Raw genomic sequence first — 16,548 nt, 5'->3', positions numbered from 1 at the left:
CATTAAACTACGGCTTGTTTCCTGCATTAGTCCTGAGGACTCCACCAGGCTCTCTGAGTGCTGGGTTCCCAGTGGGTCCCTGATCCAGAGGCAGTTGGTTTGAGCCACAAAACAGGGGGGGGGGGTAATTTCTGCAGTTAGTCTGAGGTCAGGGCAAGAAACGGAGTCTTGAGCCCTCCTGGGACAGGAGGAGGATCATGGGAATGTAATAGCATTTTCTGAGTTGCTCTTTGGCTGTAATCCCAGGATCAAGCCTTGCTTCTTTTCTCCCCGCCACCCCCCATACCTTGGGGCCTGAGATTTGTCAAAGCCGATTGCAGGGGCCATTTCTGAGCCTTTGGTTTACCCAGAGAATAAGAAAAGTTCAGATCATCATGACATTACTTCCTGAGGGCTTACTATGCGTCAGGCAGTGTGCTCAGCACTTTTCATGAATGGTCACATTTAATCCTCCCACTGTCCACTAAAAGAAAAAGCTTTTCTATAATTCTCCATCCTCCCTATGACGAAACTGAGGTTAGGAGTTTGCCCAATATAGACAATTAGTGAATATTTGGGCAGGATATAAACCCAGCCCCTTCCCACCTGAGAGCCAGAGTTCACATCTGCTACACTTGACTGCCTTTCACCCAGCTGGGAAGAAAATTGAAGCTGACAGCTCATTCATCGGATTGCTACTTATTGTAGCCTAGCATGTACTGGGCCCTGTCCTAGGCACTGAGGGTCCATCATTGAACAAGAGACAGATCATGGCCTCATGGAGCTGAAATTTTAGCTGTACAAGTGTATTAGCCTCTGCGTATTAGATAAGCTAAGTTACTGGTAATTATATTAGATACTGCTTGCTGCTGTAACAAAGAACCCCCAACGTAGGTAAGGGCTCAAACACAATAGGGGTTTAGTTCTTGCATACATGAAGCCCCAAACCCAAATGGGTTTTTTTTTCCTTTATTTTAGAGAGAGAGAAAGGAGAGGGTGGGAGAGAGAAAGAAACATCAATAGGCTACTTCCCATAAGTGCCCTAGTGGGGACCGAACCTGGAACCCTTTGGTGCATGGGATGATGCTCCAGCCAACTGAGTCACACCAGCCAGGGCCAAAGGAGTATTCTTGAATAGTGGGCAGCTCTCCTCCGAGCAGGCAGGCAGGGGCCCCAGTACCTCCTGGATTGTGGTTCCTTGTCTTCAGCCTTTAGCTTTCAAGGTCTCAGAGCTCCTCGGCATGAAGCCATAGAAGGGAAGACTAGAGGAGAGCACCTGGGAAAGGTTTCTGGGCCCTGCCTAGAAGTAGGCCACATCACTTCCACTGGCCAGAACTTGCAAGAATGGGAAATGAGGTCTAGCTGAGTGCCCAGGAAGAAGAGACAGAAAGCAGTCCTTCCATGGGTCCTCACTGAGAATCAAGCCCCATGTCTTGATCTGTGTCGCCCTCTTACAAGTCCCATCTTATGATAACTTTTAAGAGACACCCCTGTCTTTTTCCACACACCTCCTCTGTTTCTTGGGGTTTGTACTCTAAGAAATTGCTCTTGCATTACAGTGGGGGGAGGCAAGAACCTAACAATATCTTTCCCCCAAATTGAAGTCTTACTGAGAAAAGACAGCAGGGTACCCCTACCTTTTGAGGTGAGGGATCCTAGAATCAAATCCTGCTTCTCCAGAGACTTTTGTCTCGGAAACTGAGGGGTTTAGGAACCCTCAGATGGACAGCCTTCATGGACAATTCTTTCCTCCTACCTCTTATTAGTCAAGGTCCCAACAGGAAACAGAATTTACCCTCCAGATGATTTCAAATGAAGAGCAAGTCATGAAGAAATTCCTTCAAGAGATGGGGACAAGTCAAGGAGATAGGTAAGGGATGTTGAGATCCCTAGAGGGAAGCCATCATTATCCCTACACTCCTGGAACCCAGTGGAGGCAAAGCCATGCAATTAGGACTGGGTTAGAACCAGGTAAGGAGCATGGAATCCAGCCTCTCTCTCATCTGCCAATGCCTCCCTTTGGTCAAACCCAACCAAGAACTAGAGCAAAGCACTCTGGGAGATGTAGTCCACAGGAGTTGACCTGGCTGGGCACAGGCAAGCTGGAGAATGGACCTGGGCAGCAAACAAGGGAGTAATCAGTACACCCCAGTGTGTGACCAACTGCATGCCTTGATGATGTAATCTACTCTATAATGCAACTTCAGAGTTGCACAATACAGCACAGTAGCCAGTAGCCACATGTGGCTATTTAAGTATAAATGTAAATCCATTAAAATTAAATCAAATGAAAAATTCAGTCTCTCAGCCACATTTTAAGTGCTCACTAGCCACATGTGGCTGTTGGCTGCCATATTGCACAGCTCAGAATAAAATGTTTCCACCACAGCAAAAAGTTGTCTGGGCTGGCGCAGAAGTGATTTTGAAGGCAGGGCTGTGGATCAGAGAGGAGGTTCTCTGGATAAAGGAGCAGAGGGAGAAGCAGGGAGGTGGAGTGAGCAGCTTCACTGGGATAGAGGCTTCACTTTAAGGGACAGAGTAGAGGCAGAAGGCTCTGAAACTTACTGGGTGTGATCTCAGTGAAGACACTTGGCCTCTTGGAACCTCGGTTTGTTCATCAGCAAAGTGGGTGTCAGCGCACCTCCTGTGGTGATGGTGCCCATGAACGAGGCGATGGAAAAGTAAGACTGTATAAATTGTTAGATGTTGCCATGTTGGGAAATGATTGTGGAGGTCAAAATGACACCAGAGAACCAGTGGGTAGGGTTCCTTTATTTCCCACATCGAGTCCCCTTAGCCGGATCTTCAGTACCCCCTCAACATTTTGTAATTGTTGGTTTTTTTCTTTTTTGTAATGCAAGTGCCTAACTTAAGCTTTGATTGCCAAGGCATCCATCTCAAAGAGGCATCTGCTTCCAAGACAGCTATCTCAATAAACGCACTGCCAGCCACCGGACTAGATAAAGAGCCAGGCCGGCCTTCTCCCACTGAGATGCCTTTGTTTTGGAGATCTTGGTTGATGTCAGTAACTGACCTTTGGGGCCACTCGGGTTTTTTTCTCTCCTTTTTGTACTTTAAATTCCCGCTCTCATGTTTTAAATTTACCCATAAAGAGTGAGTCCTCCAAACCCTAAGCCCGCAGCCTCCCTCAACCCAATAAAAGCGGAAGCCCTGGCTTGTGCGTCCTCCTTTTCCCCTCCACATTGCTGTGTGGCCCCAGGTGGATTGTGTGATTTTTAGGTCCTGTGAGTAATAAACCTTTATTTTTTTCAAAGTTCCCTGATGATGCTTGTTGAAGGGCTGGTCCAGCCACAACCTTGGTTATTGCTACGCCGAGACTGGCACATTATTACATTCGCCCCACATCTGCTTCCAGGCTTCTCTGATTCCTTGAGATCTTGCCAACTTTTTCTTAAGACATTGGCGGTCACTTTTAAATTGTTGTTCCTTCCAATTTCCTCAGGGATCATGATCATCATCATCATCATTATTCTCTCTCTCTCTCTCTCTCTTTCCTTTTTCTCCACTGTCTCTGAGAAATCCATGAACCTTCACTTTTTCAAGCCTGGGAGGTATTGCAGAGTAGTTAGAAATTAATGGGGCATGAGATCAAAACCCAACTCTGCTGAGTACTAGCTGTGTGAGCTTGGAGGACTGACTCAACCTCTCTGGTCTGGAAAGTAGAAAGAATGACAGGCCCTACCTCAGGGGATCATCATGGGGATTGAATGAAATAATGCACAGTGCCTCCACAGCAAGCACTCAATAAACATTAGCTGCTTTCTAAATATGTTTAACTTTATTCAGACGTGTAACATACATACAGAAAAGCACCCATGTATGGCTACAGTTTGAGTAATTTTCAAAAACTGAACACAGTCATGTCATCAGCACCCAAATCAAAAAATGGAATATCCCCAACCTCCAGAAACGCTCTCATTCCCTGCCAGTCACCAGTAACCCCATCCTGACATGGAACAGCATAGATCAGTCTCGCTTGTTAATACGTGAGATCCTTCTGTGTGTTCTGCCTGGCTTCTTTCCCTTGCCGCCATGCCTGTGAGCTCCCTCCTTGTTGCTAATGTTGCTATAGGTCACTCCCACTCACAGCTGCGTATACTGCACTGCCTGCTATCCATGCCACTGGTGCTGGGCATTTGGGTGCTTTCCACTTTGGAGCTGTTACAGAGAAAGCTGCTGTCCCCACTCTTCTACTTGTCTTTTGGTGACACATTCCTCTGGGAGGTTTCCTAGGAATGGAATTGCTGGATCACAGGAAGGACTCTGTTTTGCCTTGGTGGAAACTGCCTAACAATTTCCCTGAGTGGCTGAACCAATCTGACTCCCATCAACTGCTGGCGAGTTTAGTTATAATTTGGTTCGAAAGTGTTTCTCCCTCCTGTAGGAGGTGCCCACTCAATGTCTGGGAATTCAATTGAAAACAGTTGTCAATTTCTTTGAGCGTTTCACTCCATCAAACATCTGGGGTGGACCTGCAGACTCTCCTTCTCCACTGACTCTGCTCTTTGCTTGCAAATGTGGGTGAATCTACACTGTTAGGAAGACACTGTACCCCACCAATCACCACATCATCTTCTCCCTCTTCTCATTGTAGTCTCTCAAAGAGGTTTTCCTTCCACGGCCTCCCTCAGCCTGTTATCAGCAAGGTGGTGCGATCCCAGTAGGCCCTGGACCTATTAGTCTTCTAATATGCAATTCCCCTCTCAAATGCCATCCCCTACGTGTCCCCGGCATACTCAACCCGTCTTTTCTAGAATCACTTAGCTGGCACTTTCTGGGGTTTTTGCATCTGCTCCTGTTCCTTTTTATTTAAGAAAATGCTACACTTAAAGAGAGCTTCTGAAATCACCCAAAATAGGAATGTGTTCTTTTGTGTAATCTTCTACTTCAAAAGACAAATAAGAAGAACTTAGTGTGAAGGTCAAGGCATATGAGCACCTCGTGTGCGAGGTAAGAACTTCGCATTAAGGGAGGAGAGTATCTGTGCAGCCCGGAGAGGACAAGGACTTCTTAAACAGAACTGAAAGGCTCAAAATCTAAAGCAAAAAATGCTTGATTATATGATAACTAAAATGTTCTGTTCAAACTGGGGAGAGTAGGTAACCAAACTGCCTGGATCTAGATCCCGGTCTTACTATCTCCTATGAATCCTTGGGCAAATTACTCAGCCTCTTTGTGCCTCACTTTCCTCATCAGTAAAATGGAGAGAATAACATCTGCGTATGGGTTGTTAGGAGTTCTAAATGAGTTTATCTTTAGAAATCATTTAGAATAGCACCTGGTACCTGGTAAGAACTAAAGTAGTATTTGTAAGTAGAGCATAGAATGGTAGAAGAAAAACTAACCAGGGATTCAAAAATAACTGCTGTCCAACACTGTAGCCCTTAGCCACATGTGACTGTTTTAAATATAAATGAATTAAGAGTAAATACTATTTAAAATTCAGTTCCTCACTCATACTAGCCACATTTTAAATGCTCAATGGCCACATGTGGCCAGTGGCTACCATATTGGGCAGTGCCGATCAAGACTATATGAAGGAATGTCTGCAAATCAACAAGAATAAAGTAGCAATCCCAACAGGAAAACAAAGAAAATGTGATTGGGCAGATTAGGGAAGAGACCCCTAATCAGTATGACATAGTACACAAAATCATTTGTAATCGGAAACATAAAAATTAAAATAGTGAGAGTCCAGCCAGTGTGACTCAGTGATTGAGCGTCAACACATACACCAAGAGGTCACCAGATCGATTCCTGGTCTGGGCACATGCCCAGGTTGTAGGCCAAATCCCCCATGGGGGGCATGTAGGAGGTGGCCAATCGATGTTCTCTCTCATTGATGTTTCTATCTCTCTCCCTCTCACTTCCTCTCTCCCTAAAATCAATAAAGAAAAAAATTTTTAATAAAAAATGATTAAAATAATGAGAATCTATGGATCCCTCTTAGAGTGGAAAAAATTAGAAAGGTGGATAAGACACCTTAATTAGGTGGGAATGTGGGGGTGTGGCCTGGGAAGCCACTCTGGAGGGTCATCAGCAGGACTGAGTCCTGTTAAGTCCAGACCCACCAGCAGTTATGCTCCCAGTCACCCATCCTGGGAAGCTTTTCTCTGGGTCTGTAGGGAAGGATACGGATGCTCACTCCAGCACCGTCTGTGGAGGAGGAGCTGCAGGCCGCTGGTGTCTATGCCTGGGGAACAGAAGGTGGGATATAACAGATGCATCTGTGGAGCCCTGGGCCCAAGGACAACCCAGACTGTACATCCAACAGACCATCCTAGATGGGGCTTCAAAACATGGTTCTAGACCTGGCCAGCGTGGCTCAGCAATTAGTGTTCACCTGCAGCCTGAAGGGTCTTGGTTTCGATTACAGTCAAGGGCACGTACCTGAGTTGCAGGTTCGATCCCAGCCCCGATTGGGGTCATGCGGGAGGCAACCAATTGATGTGTCTCTCTCACATTGATGTTTCTCTCTCTCTCTCCCTCCCTCCCACTCTGAAAAACAATGGGGGGAAAACAACATGGTTCTAGGTGAAAATAGAAAACCACAGAATATGCCTAAATTTGTGCCATTTATGTAAATTAAAAATATGTTTCATTCAGTCAGAATGAAACACGTGTTTTGCCAGGATGCATTTCAATAAGACCAGATTAAACATTATATTGGTTGATTCTTATGGGGGAAGAATGAAAGAACAGTCTGGGGATAAAAGGGAATAAACAAACAAACAATCAAGAGAGGGGCATTGAGACTGGCTGGTGTGGCTCAGTGGTTGAGTGTCGACCCATGCACCAAGAGGTCACCAGTTTGATTCCCGATCAGGGCACATGCCCATGTTGTGGGTCCGATTCCCGGTGCGGGGCATGCAGGAGGCGGCCAATCGATGTTCTTTCTCATCGATGTTTCTCTCTCTCTCTCCTTCTCCCTTCCTCTGTCTCTAAAATCAATAAAGAAAAAAAAATTAAGAAAAAGGAGGGGGGCGGTATTGCCCTGGCAGGTTTGGCTCAGTGGTAGAGTGTCGGCCTGTGGACCGATGAGTCGTGGGTTTGATTCCGGCCAAGGGCACGTACCTCGGTTGCGGTTCATCCCCAGCCCTCCCTGTATGGGAGGCAACCAGTCAACAGATGTTTCTCTCTGTCTCTCCCACTTTTGTCCCTTCCACTCTCTATAAAAATCAATGGAAAAATGTCCTCGGGTGAAGATTAACCAAAAAAAATTAGAAATAGTTTTCCCAAGAGGAGTTACAAGCCAGGTGATAGCAGAATGAACTTTAAAGAGGATTGGCACAATCTATGAATGGCAAGATACAGACTGCGTGGGAAACAGTTATGCTCTTAAGTACCCATCTCAGGAAGATTTGGCTTGAATCTATAAGAGGCAGGTGCTTCTTCTAACCTAAGGTCAGGGTGTCCACGACAGCCCCCACCACCCTCTCCCCTGCTTTCCAACATGCTGACATCTTCTCGCTCTCCTGTCCTCCAGCCCCAGGGCCTTTGTACATGTTCTCCTCCTCACCCCCCATCCCAACCCCAGCACATAGTAGTTGTTCCTCTGCAAATATATACTGACATCCTGACTTTCAGACAGCAGAGAAAATAGAGCTCCTTCTACACTTAGGTTAGTGGAGGTCCCAGGAGAGGTATGTGGGGTGATGGAGTTAACAAAGGGACAGCACAATAGAGGTGGCAAAGGCAGACTCGGGATCCAAGCACCACACGTTAGCTGTGTGATTGTGGGCATGTAGCTAATCCCTCTGGGGTTCAGTTTTCCTATCAATGAAATGAGAGAAGAACACTCACCTGGTAAAGATACTGGGGCATAAAATGGGATCTCAGCATGTAAAGCAAAAAGTGCACAACCTGACAAACAATAAACTCACGTTGCCTTTATCAGTCAGTTCTGACATAATATAGCTGCAGGTGACAAAATAAAAATGATGATAAACGCAAACCTTAGCATAGGACTTAGTAAATTTCAAGCACAAGTGTAAGCATTTACATAAATTCCCACACCTGTAAGGGAAGTACCATTATCATCTCCACAGCTCAGGAAACTGAGGCACAGAGAGGCTGAGTGACTTGTCCAAGGCCACACAGTTAATGATTAGTGGAACTGAGATTTGAACCCAGGCTGTCTGACTCTTAATTGCTAGGAAGGGTGTTTGTTACCCAGGTTACTAGAAGTCTGGAGACTGGGTGGTTGGTTCTGCGTCTCAACAACGTCTCCAAAGAATGTTTTTCATCTTTCCACTCTGCTGTCTTTAGTGTTAAAACTATCTGGTGACCTTTACCACTCGGGTCCCAAGATGGTCACCACAGCTCCACAATGTCTGTTGAGCCATCCCGTGTACACACACAAGAAAAGGGCTGGCTCCTGCCCTGTGACTCCTCAAGAGGAGGAACCTTTCCCAGAAGCTCCCAGACTTTCACTCAGGACCTGTTAGACTCAGTCATGTGACCATGCTCCACTGCAAGGAATCCTGGGTAAAAGAGACTTTGGGGCATTTTCTGCCTCTTAGATGAAAGACAGGCTCCAATTAGCAAGGGGAGAAATGGGGATGGCTATTGGGTAGGCAACCGTCAGTGTCTTTCATGATTCTTTTTCCAGTTTAAGATAAATCCTGCCTTCCACCCACTCTTCCATCTCTTCTAGAATAGACTCTATTAGTATCCCTGTGCTTTCCTACATTTCACTCCCTCACTAGTCCTTCATTTATTTAATCAACAAACATTTATTGAATACCTGCTGTATGCCAGGCAGAGTTTGAGATACTGGGGATGAAGCTGTGAACAAAACAGATGAGAACTCCTGGCCCAGTGGGGTGGACATGCTAGAGCAGCGCCATCCAGTGGTGGCTGTGATGATGGAAATGTTCTATGTACGCAGCTGTGTCTATGTGGCTGTGGAGGACTTGAAATGAGACTAATGCAACTGAGGAACTAAATGTCTCATTTAATTTAAATTAAATTCAGTGTGTGTATTAAATAGCTATGTGTGGCTAGTGGTTACCATGTTGGGCAGCGCAGCTCTAAACACCAAGAGATACATCATTGACTTCTCTCAACATATAAGCGTAGTCACTTCTCTCCCACCCTGAAAATCCTCTCTTCTCATACCCAACCTCTCGTTTGCAGTTCTTCTCTTACTCTCTCCAGCCACCAGCCTCGGCGCGACTCCCCAGTGACCTAAGGCTGCGTGGAATGGATACTCTTCACCTATCACATCTTATTTATCTTTTGTGCTGCCCTGGAAACTAGTGACCTCGCCTTTCTCAAAACACTTTTTTTTTATCTTTGCCGAGGACATTTTTCCATTTTTTGTTCAGATAGAGTGGGAGGGAGAGAGGAACAGAGAGAGAGAGAGACATCGACGTGAAAGGGACACATCAAGTGGCTGCCTCCTACACAACCCAACCAGGGCCGGGGACAAACTGCAACCACAGTACATGCCCTTAGTGGGAACCGAACCCAGGTCTCTCTGGACCGCAGGCCAATGCTCTAACTGCTGAGCCAAACCGGCCAGGGCTCAAAACACTTTTGAACTTGATCCCTAGGGATGACACTCTCTGCCAGGTCCCCTCCAACCTCTGTGACTTCTTTCTTTTTGTCATCATCTCCTTCCTCTTCATGTCTCTTAAAATATTGCTTTTCTCCAACATTCCATTGTGGCCCTTGGCTTTTTTCACTTTATCTATGTACCCTGGGATATCTAGTCTACCATAATCCTGTCCTAAGCCACTCCTTACTTATTCACCACATATTTGAATATCTGTGAGTATCTGCTAGGCCATGATACGTGCTTTAGGTACTACAAAAAAAATCAAAAAGGGCCCGGCCAGTGTGGCTTAGTGGATTGCCAGCCCGGACTGAGAGGGCCCGGTTCAATTCCTGGTCAGGGCACATGCCTGGGGTGTGGGCTTTATTCCCGGTTATCTCTCTCTCCCTTCCTCTCTGTCTGAAAAGTCAATAAAACCATATTTTTAAAGAAAATCAAGTCTCTGTGCTCGTGGAACTGACATTCTAGAAGAGGCAGTGAGCAATAAGCACAACTTAACAAACAGTATAATTGCAGGGAGTGAAGGGTCTCCTTAGCCAGAGGTGCCAGGGAAATCCTCTCTGAGAAAGCCAAGTTTGAGCTACAACCTGAAGGATTTGAAGAGGGCTGTGCAGACAAGCGTGCATCTGTTATGGGGTGAATATGTTCATTTGTTTTAAAACCATCTTTTTTGGCTGCTTTCTCATGTCCAAAAATGTAAATAGAAAAACAAACATGACATTTTCTTATTATACATTTTTTAATTTAAGAGGAAGAGAGTTGAGGGCATGGGCAAGCACGTGAAGTAGAGAAATAGCTGATATATCATGCCCACGGTAGGAAAGAGCTTTTCCTGTTGGCAGAACAGAAGGAATGGCCACAGTGGGATGGCCTGCGGGAGTCAAGTCACATGAGTTTGGATTTTATTATAAGCCTGATAGGAGCCAGTGGAAGGTTTTAACGAGAGAATTACAGAAGACTGGCACCTCAAACTCAACGTATCCACAACCCAGTTCTTGATCTTCCTTCAAACCGAGCCCTTCCTCTGCCTTCGCCATCTCAATTGACAGTGACTCCTTTCTTCAGATAGCGCAGGCCAGACCCCACAGTTGCGCCGGATTCCTCTCTCCCACCCCACATGCAGTCCTCCCAGTGGAAGCCCTGTGGCTGCCATAGTGTCCACAGTGCTTCGCGCCTCTGACCTGCCATATGTTTTCCATGTCACTTTGTTCATGGCAGCATCTTGAGGCCCTACCTGAGCACCCAGCCCATAGCAGGTGCTAATAAACCCTTGTTGAATAAATGAACAACCGCCACTGGGTGGTTCATTCAGAACCAGGAAGCCATTCTTCCCTTCTCTGCCATCCCCACCGTTGCCCTAGCCTCATCCAAGGAGCCATGTGAGGGAGAGAGCTGGGGTTCTGGAGTGCTGGTGTCCTGGGTTCAAGTTCTTACTTGATGGTGTGGATCTCCATACATTAGTAACTTCTCTGGGCTTTAGTGTCCTCCTGTAGAATGGGGCTCATCCTGCTAAGTACTGGGATGCAGGGAGGATCTGATGAGCCCAGGCAAGCTCCCTGGTGCACAGCAATCAATGGCAGCTAAATATAAATCGGGGCCTCCTTTGTACTCCCACTGCCTTTGTCCTACTTCCAGCCCTCATTACACCGGCCTGCTCTGCGGCTCCCCCCAGCTCCTGCCTCCATCACCACCAATCTGTCCTTTCAGCTGTCAGGCTTGTCTTCCTGACGCCAACCCCAGTCACACCCCTCCCATGCTCCAAAACCTTACATGACTCCCACTGTCCACACGCCAAGACCCACCTCTTCAGCCTCCAGTTCACAGCCTCCACTGTCCAGCCCACCTGATGTGTTATGCGCCACAGACCCTGAGCGAGGCCGTCTGCCTCCGAGGCACTCTCGGCTAGAGAAGCCTTCCTTCCCTCGTCCTCCTTCGAATCCCTTCTCATCCTTCCAGGGAGGAGATCAGGAAATAGCACATCTTGGGTGCTGGCTAGGATGGCACTGGGCAGGAGGGAAGTAGGATTCTCTGCCTTTTTTTTTTTTTATCCTCACCCAAGGACATTTTTGCATTTATCTTCAGATAGAGCGGGAGGGAGAGAGGAGGGGAGAGAGAAACATCGATGTGAGAGAGATACATTGACTGGCTGCCACCCACACGACTCCATCCAGGGCCAGGGACAAACTGCAACCGAGGTACGTGCCCTTAGCGGGAACTGAACCCGGGACTCTCTGGGCCGTGGGCCAATGTTCTAACCGCTGAGCCAAAGCAGCCAGGGCAGAGTCTCTGCCCTTCTGAGGCTCAGCCAGGTTCAGGCAAAGGCCACACAATGAGAAAACCCAGGGCTAGGGTTGAACCCCAGGTCTGAGATTTTGTGCAATCTGGTGCTGTGCTGCCTTCTCAGACGTGGACTCCACAATGATGCTGTCTCCAGCTCTCTCGTTTGTATTCATGTCCTCCTCATTCCAGCGTCCTGAAGCTCTGGGACCAGAGGACTTGGACTTGAACCTCTCATTCACTTACATGTTTGATCGTCAAAGGGCAGGGTTGAGTTCATCTCAGTGTTACACTGTGTCTAACACAACCTGGTCTAGACCCATTATCGCTCACCTAGAACAATGCAGTTGCTTCCTCCCCTATCTCCCAGCGTTTGGACTTGTCCCAGAGGGGTCTTATTTTATTTATTTATTTTTTTTTGTTATCCTCACCCGAGGATATTTTTCCATTTTTTTTGTACAGATAGAGTGGGAGGGAGAGAGGAAGGGAGAGAGAGAGAGAAACATCGATGTGAAGGGACACACCGAGTGGCTGCCACCCGCACGACCAACCAGGGCCGGGGACAAACTGCAACCGAAGTACGTGCCCTTAGTGGGAACCGAACCCGGGTCTCTCCGGACCGCAGGCCGACGCTCTAACCGCTGACCCAAACTGGCCAGGGCAGAGGGGTCTTATTTTAATATAAGTCAGATCATGTCTCTCATCTGCTCAGAAGCCCTCCCCATGGCCTACAAGGTCTCATCACCTCCCTGCCCTCATATCCTCCCACTGTCACTCTGGCTCATTTAGCTGCAGCCACACTGGCCTTCGCACTGTTCCTCAAATACACTAGGCATAGTTCTGCCTCAGGACCTTTGCACTGGCTATTCTTAGGCCTAGAGGTTCCCCTGACATATTCATTGACTCACCCCCATCTTTCTTCACACCTTTACTTCGTCTCTCTCTCCCTGGGCCCACGCTTGTCCAGTGCATTCACCACTGGCCACACGCAGCCTTTAAGCACCTCAACTGAGATGTGATGCAAGTGGGGAGACTCCAGACTCCAAAGACTTGTCCAAAGAAAAAATGTGTAAAATGTCTTATTCATAAATCTTTCATATTGATTGCCTGTTGAAATGGTAATACTTTGGATAGACTGGGTTAAAGAAACTATGTTATTAAAATTAATTTCACCTGCTTTTTATACTTTCTTAATGTGGCTGCTAGAAAATGACAAATTTCACATGCAGCTCTTATTCAAGTTCTACTGGGCAGTGCTGATCTGAGCATTCTTTTCATTGACTTCCTTCCTTGCCAGATGGTAGGGAACAGTTGCCTTCACCAACTGATATTAATGCCGTCACTCCCCTCATCCTGCCCCATGTTGCTGTCTCCCTTGGCCCTCCTGCCTTGCTTCTCTTCCTCATGCTCATCACTCTGACATCCAGTATATTTATTGGGTCTATTCTCAGTCTCCCCCCTGGACAGGACCCAGCATGTTGTAGATGCTCAGTTAATGCTTGTGAAGTAAAGAAATACTCAAATGATGCCTGCCATTTGCTATGTACATCCTAACCAACTATCTGACAAGAAGGAAAGAGAGATGTGGAAATAGAATGGAGATTTATAAAATGGAATTTGAGGAACCCATGGGAATGTGAGCAAGTTGGTAGAGGAAGAGAAAAATAGAGTAAATTGAATTAAAAGTTCTTGGTGTTTATATGGCAAGCCTCCCTCCTATTCTCCAGCTTCATGGCAGTCTCGTTCCTTGAATTTGCCAGGCTTCTTTCCAACACGCTCTCTGTCTCAGCCATTCCCTTAGCCTGGAAAGTTTTGCCCCCACTGACCAGATTTCTCACAAACAGGACACAAACAGGTGCGTATTTGTTAATGGTGGAAATATAGGTCAGTCCAACATAAAATGCTTATCTCTGCTGTAGGAGTAGTCTTGAAAAAGAGTTGGGAACAACCCCTTTCTTAGTTTTGTGTGCCCCGGAATAGACCCTGAAACAAGGATTCGGGTACAAGTAGCTCATCTGGGAGGTGACCTCAGGCAGTGTCGATGGGGGAGGGGAAGGACAGCAAGGAAGCATGAGTGGTTGAGCAGGTGATTCCAGTGGGCAGCTGGGATCAGTCCCTCTGGGGACACATCTTAGAGCAGTCTGGAACGAGGGGTGAGTGTGCTTGGGAAGTGATCCACCTACTCCAGCGCTCTGGTTGTGGGCCGCTCCCACAGGGCCTGTCTCACTTTTGGAGAAAGCCCTCAGACAAACAGGTGCAAATACTGGTTGTTACAGGCCAAAGTGGTAAAGTCCAGACCCCTGGACACCTTCCAATTATTTGCAAGGCCCCCTCCACTGGTTTCCAGCATCTCTTGTCCATGGTCTGAAGTGACGACAACCTTTTCTGTTGAGTGGCTCCATGGTAGCCAGTTTCATGTCACTTACCTCAGAAAGGACTCATTCAGGAAACAGGTGGAGAAGTTCCCCAGGCTGCCTTCGGAGGAGGGCCTGCAGGACCCCTTTTCTCACCAGGGACACTTTTACAAATGGGGTCTTAGGTTAGGGTCTTTCCAGGTGGGGGGTTTCTAAAGAAGGCTTGTCTCACCTGTATTTGCAAGAGTGACTCATTTTGACCCTAGGCTCATTTTGCCTTCTAGGGCCAATGCCAACTGCTCCACACCATCAGGGCCACACCTCTTGGTTTGTTTGCATTTCCATTTATTTACAAATAGCTTAGCACACCTCCTGTGTGCCTGGCACTATGCCAACCACCTAACAAGTATCAGTTCATTTCATCCTCACTACCCTTTGAGGTGTACTGTTGTTTAAAGTGTGGTGCTGAGATATACTGTACGCTCAGGTACTGTTGTTAACCCATTATACAAAAGGGAAAACTGAGGCATGGAGCAAGGAAGTGACTTGCCTAAGGTCACCCAGCTGAGAAGTGGCAGAACTGGGATTTGAATCCTTATAGTCTGAGCTATTAACACTGAACTACTTTCCTGCCGGTTGGTAAAGAGCACCAAGCCCCGAAGGATCCGCCACTCCCCCAGTCTCTCCACAGTGCCCCCAGCCTCTCCGCAGTCCATTCTGATTGTGGCTGTGAAATGTATTGAGCATCACCCTGACCCCATGCCCTGCGGGAGCGTCCATTTTTCCCAGCCCGACATATATTTTCATCAACCATCCACCTGTTTGGGGTCATTGTAAACCCTGTTATCCCGTGAAGCAGGTAACATTAACAGTGTTTTACAGGTGACAGAACTGAGGCCCAGGGATGTAACGTCACCTGCCTGTAGTCACTCAGCCAATAAATGACAACATCAAACCCCAAGCACCCCACCCATCTGTCTGACCCTGACCCTGAAACCCACCCTCTGTTTTCCATTCTGGTTTCTTTTTTTCAGCATCTTGGCGACAGTTGGGACAGAGTTTGACCTACGGACACTGAGGGCAGTTCGAGTGCTGCGACCGCTCAAGCTGGTGTCTGGAATCCCAAGTGCGTGAGTTTCCGACCCTGGCAGGGGGTCTGCTCTGGGCCCTGGAGTCTTCAGTTCCCCTCTGCAGAGCATCTGAGGAGGGGCCCCCTGAGTACTGCCCTAGCCCGTGTCAGGGCAGCCTCCACTTTGGAGAAGCGCCCCAGGGAACCTTCAGGGTGAGCTCCTGAGAGCACGCCAGGAGCCTCTCCATAACCACAGCGCCACTCTGTGGAGCGCTGCTGTCTCCCCAGAGCCATGCTCAGCGCTACACGTTACCCCGTCCAGTACTCACAACCCCGTGAAGCTGTTAGTACTGAAATCTCCATTTTACAGATGGGGAAGCTGAGGCTCAGAGTGGCTGAATAGTTTGGACAAGGTGCCATGGCTGAGATGTGGCAGAACTAGGAGTTAGCAAGTGCGGCCCCAAGCCTGGGCAGTAACGCTGGTGGCAATCACCTTGACCATTTATTGGATGCCTTTGTACCAGGCACTGCACAAAGAGCTTTATATGCATTATTTTAGTTCATTCTTGTAATCACCCAACGAACCCATTTTACAGATGAAAAGGCCGAGGCTTAGAAAGGTTAAACTATTTGCCTGAGTTCTTACAGCTGATGAGCTCCAAGGTCCATTCTCATTCCATACTGCTTTCTCATTCTCCAAGGATGCTTCTACTCCAGCCTTTGGGGATAGATAGCTGTAATATTCAGGGTCAGGATTAGGTTCAGCTGCAAACACACACACATACACACACACACACAAAACACTGAGCTGGCCTTTTTCTGTCCTACTACCTCAGTTAATAATGATAATAATAATAATTATTATTATTGTTATGTGCCAGGCACTGTTCTAAGTATGCCATTCTTAAACTCATGTATCCTCCTAACATGCCTGTAAGGTGGGTTTCATTATTACCACCATTTTACATTTCACTGGCTTCATTCTTCAGGTTATTGCCATCCAGATTTAAAGAGTAGGATTTCCCAGAAGACCACCAGCAGGATCCGTAAGGTTCCAGCAGGTGCCTGCATTGTTTTAAATTAAGGGTCATCCCGAAGCTAATACTAACAAGAGCCTGTTTAATGACCACCTCTGACATGTCAGATACTTTGCTAAGTATGAACTCTCTCATTTAATTGTGAGGGAGGTACTATTCTAACCCCCAATTACAGATGAAGAAACCAAGGTTCAGAATGGCTACTTGACCTGTTCAAGGTCGCATTGCTAGTAAGAAGATGACTAGGCTTGA

The 16,548-nt window shown here is 47.2% G+C and overlaps 1 protein-coding gene across 3 annotated transcripts in view; it reads left to right on the top strand.

The window, feature by feature from the left end:
* The window catches only part of CACNA1A (calcium voltage-gated channel subunit alpha1 A), a 225,827-nt gene that overhangs the window by 83,508 nt on the left and 125,771 nt on the right, over positions 1–16,548 (top strand). For all 3 annotated transcript variants that reach the window (XM_036240417.1, XM_036240416.1, XM_036240418.1), the window contains exon 4: positions 15,225–15,316. In XM_036240417.1, coding sequence (XP_036096310.1) covers positions 15,225–15,316 — 92 coding nt within the window. The remainder of the gene's footprint in view (positions 1–15,224; positions 15,317–16,548) is intronic.

Source organism: Molossus molossus, unplaced genomic scaffold (assembly GCF_014108415.1).
Source record: "Molossus molossus isolate mMolMol1 unplaced genomic scaffold, mMolMol1.p scaffold_m16_p_4, whole genome shotgun sequence".
NCBI classification, from domain to species: domain Eukaryota; kingdom Metazoa; phylum Chordata; class Mammalia; order Chiroptera; family Molossidae; genus Molossus; species Molossus molossus.
This window is presented reverse-complemented; position numbering and strand designations above follow the sequence as displayed.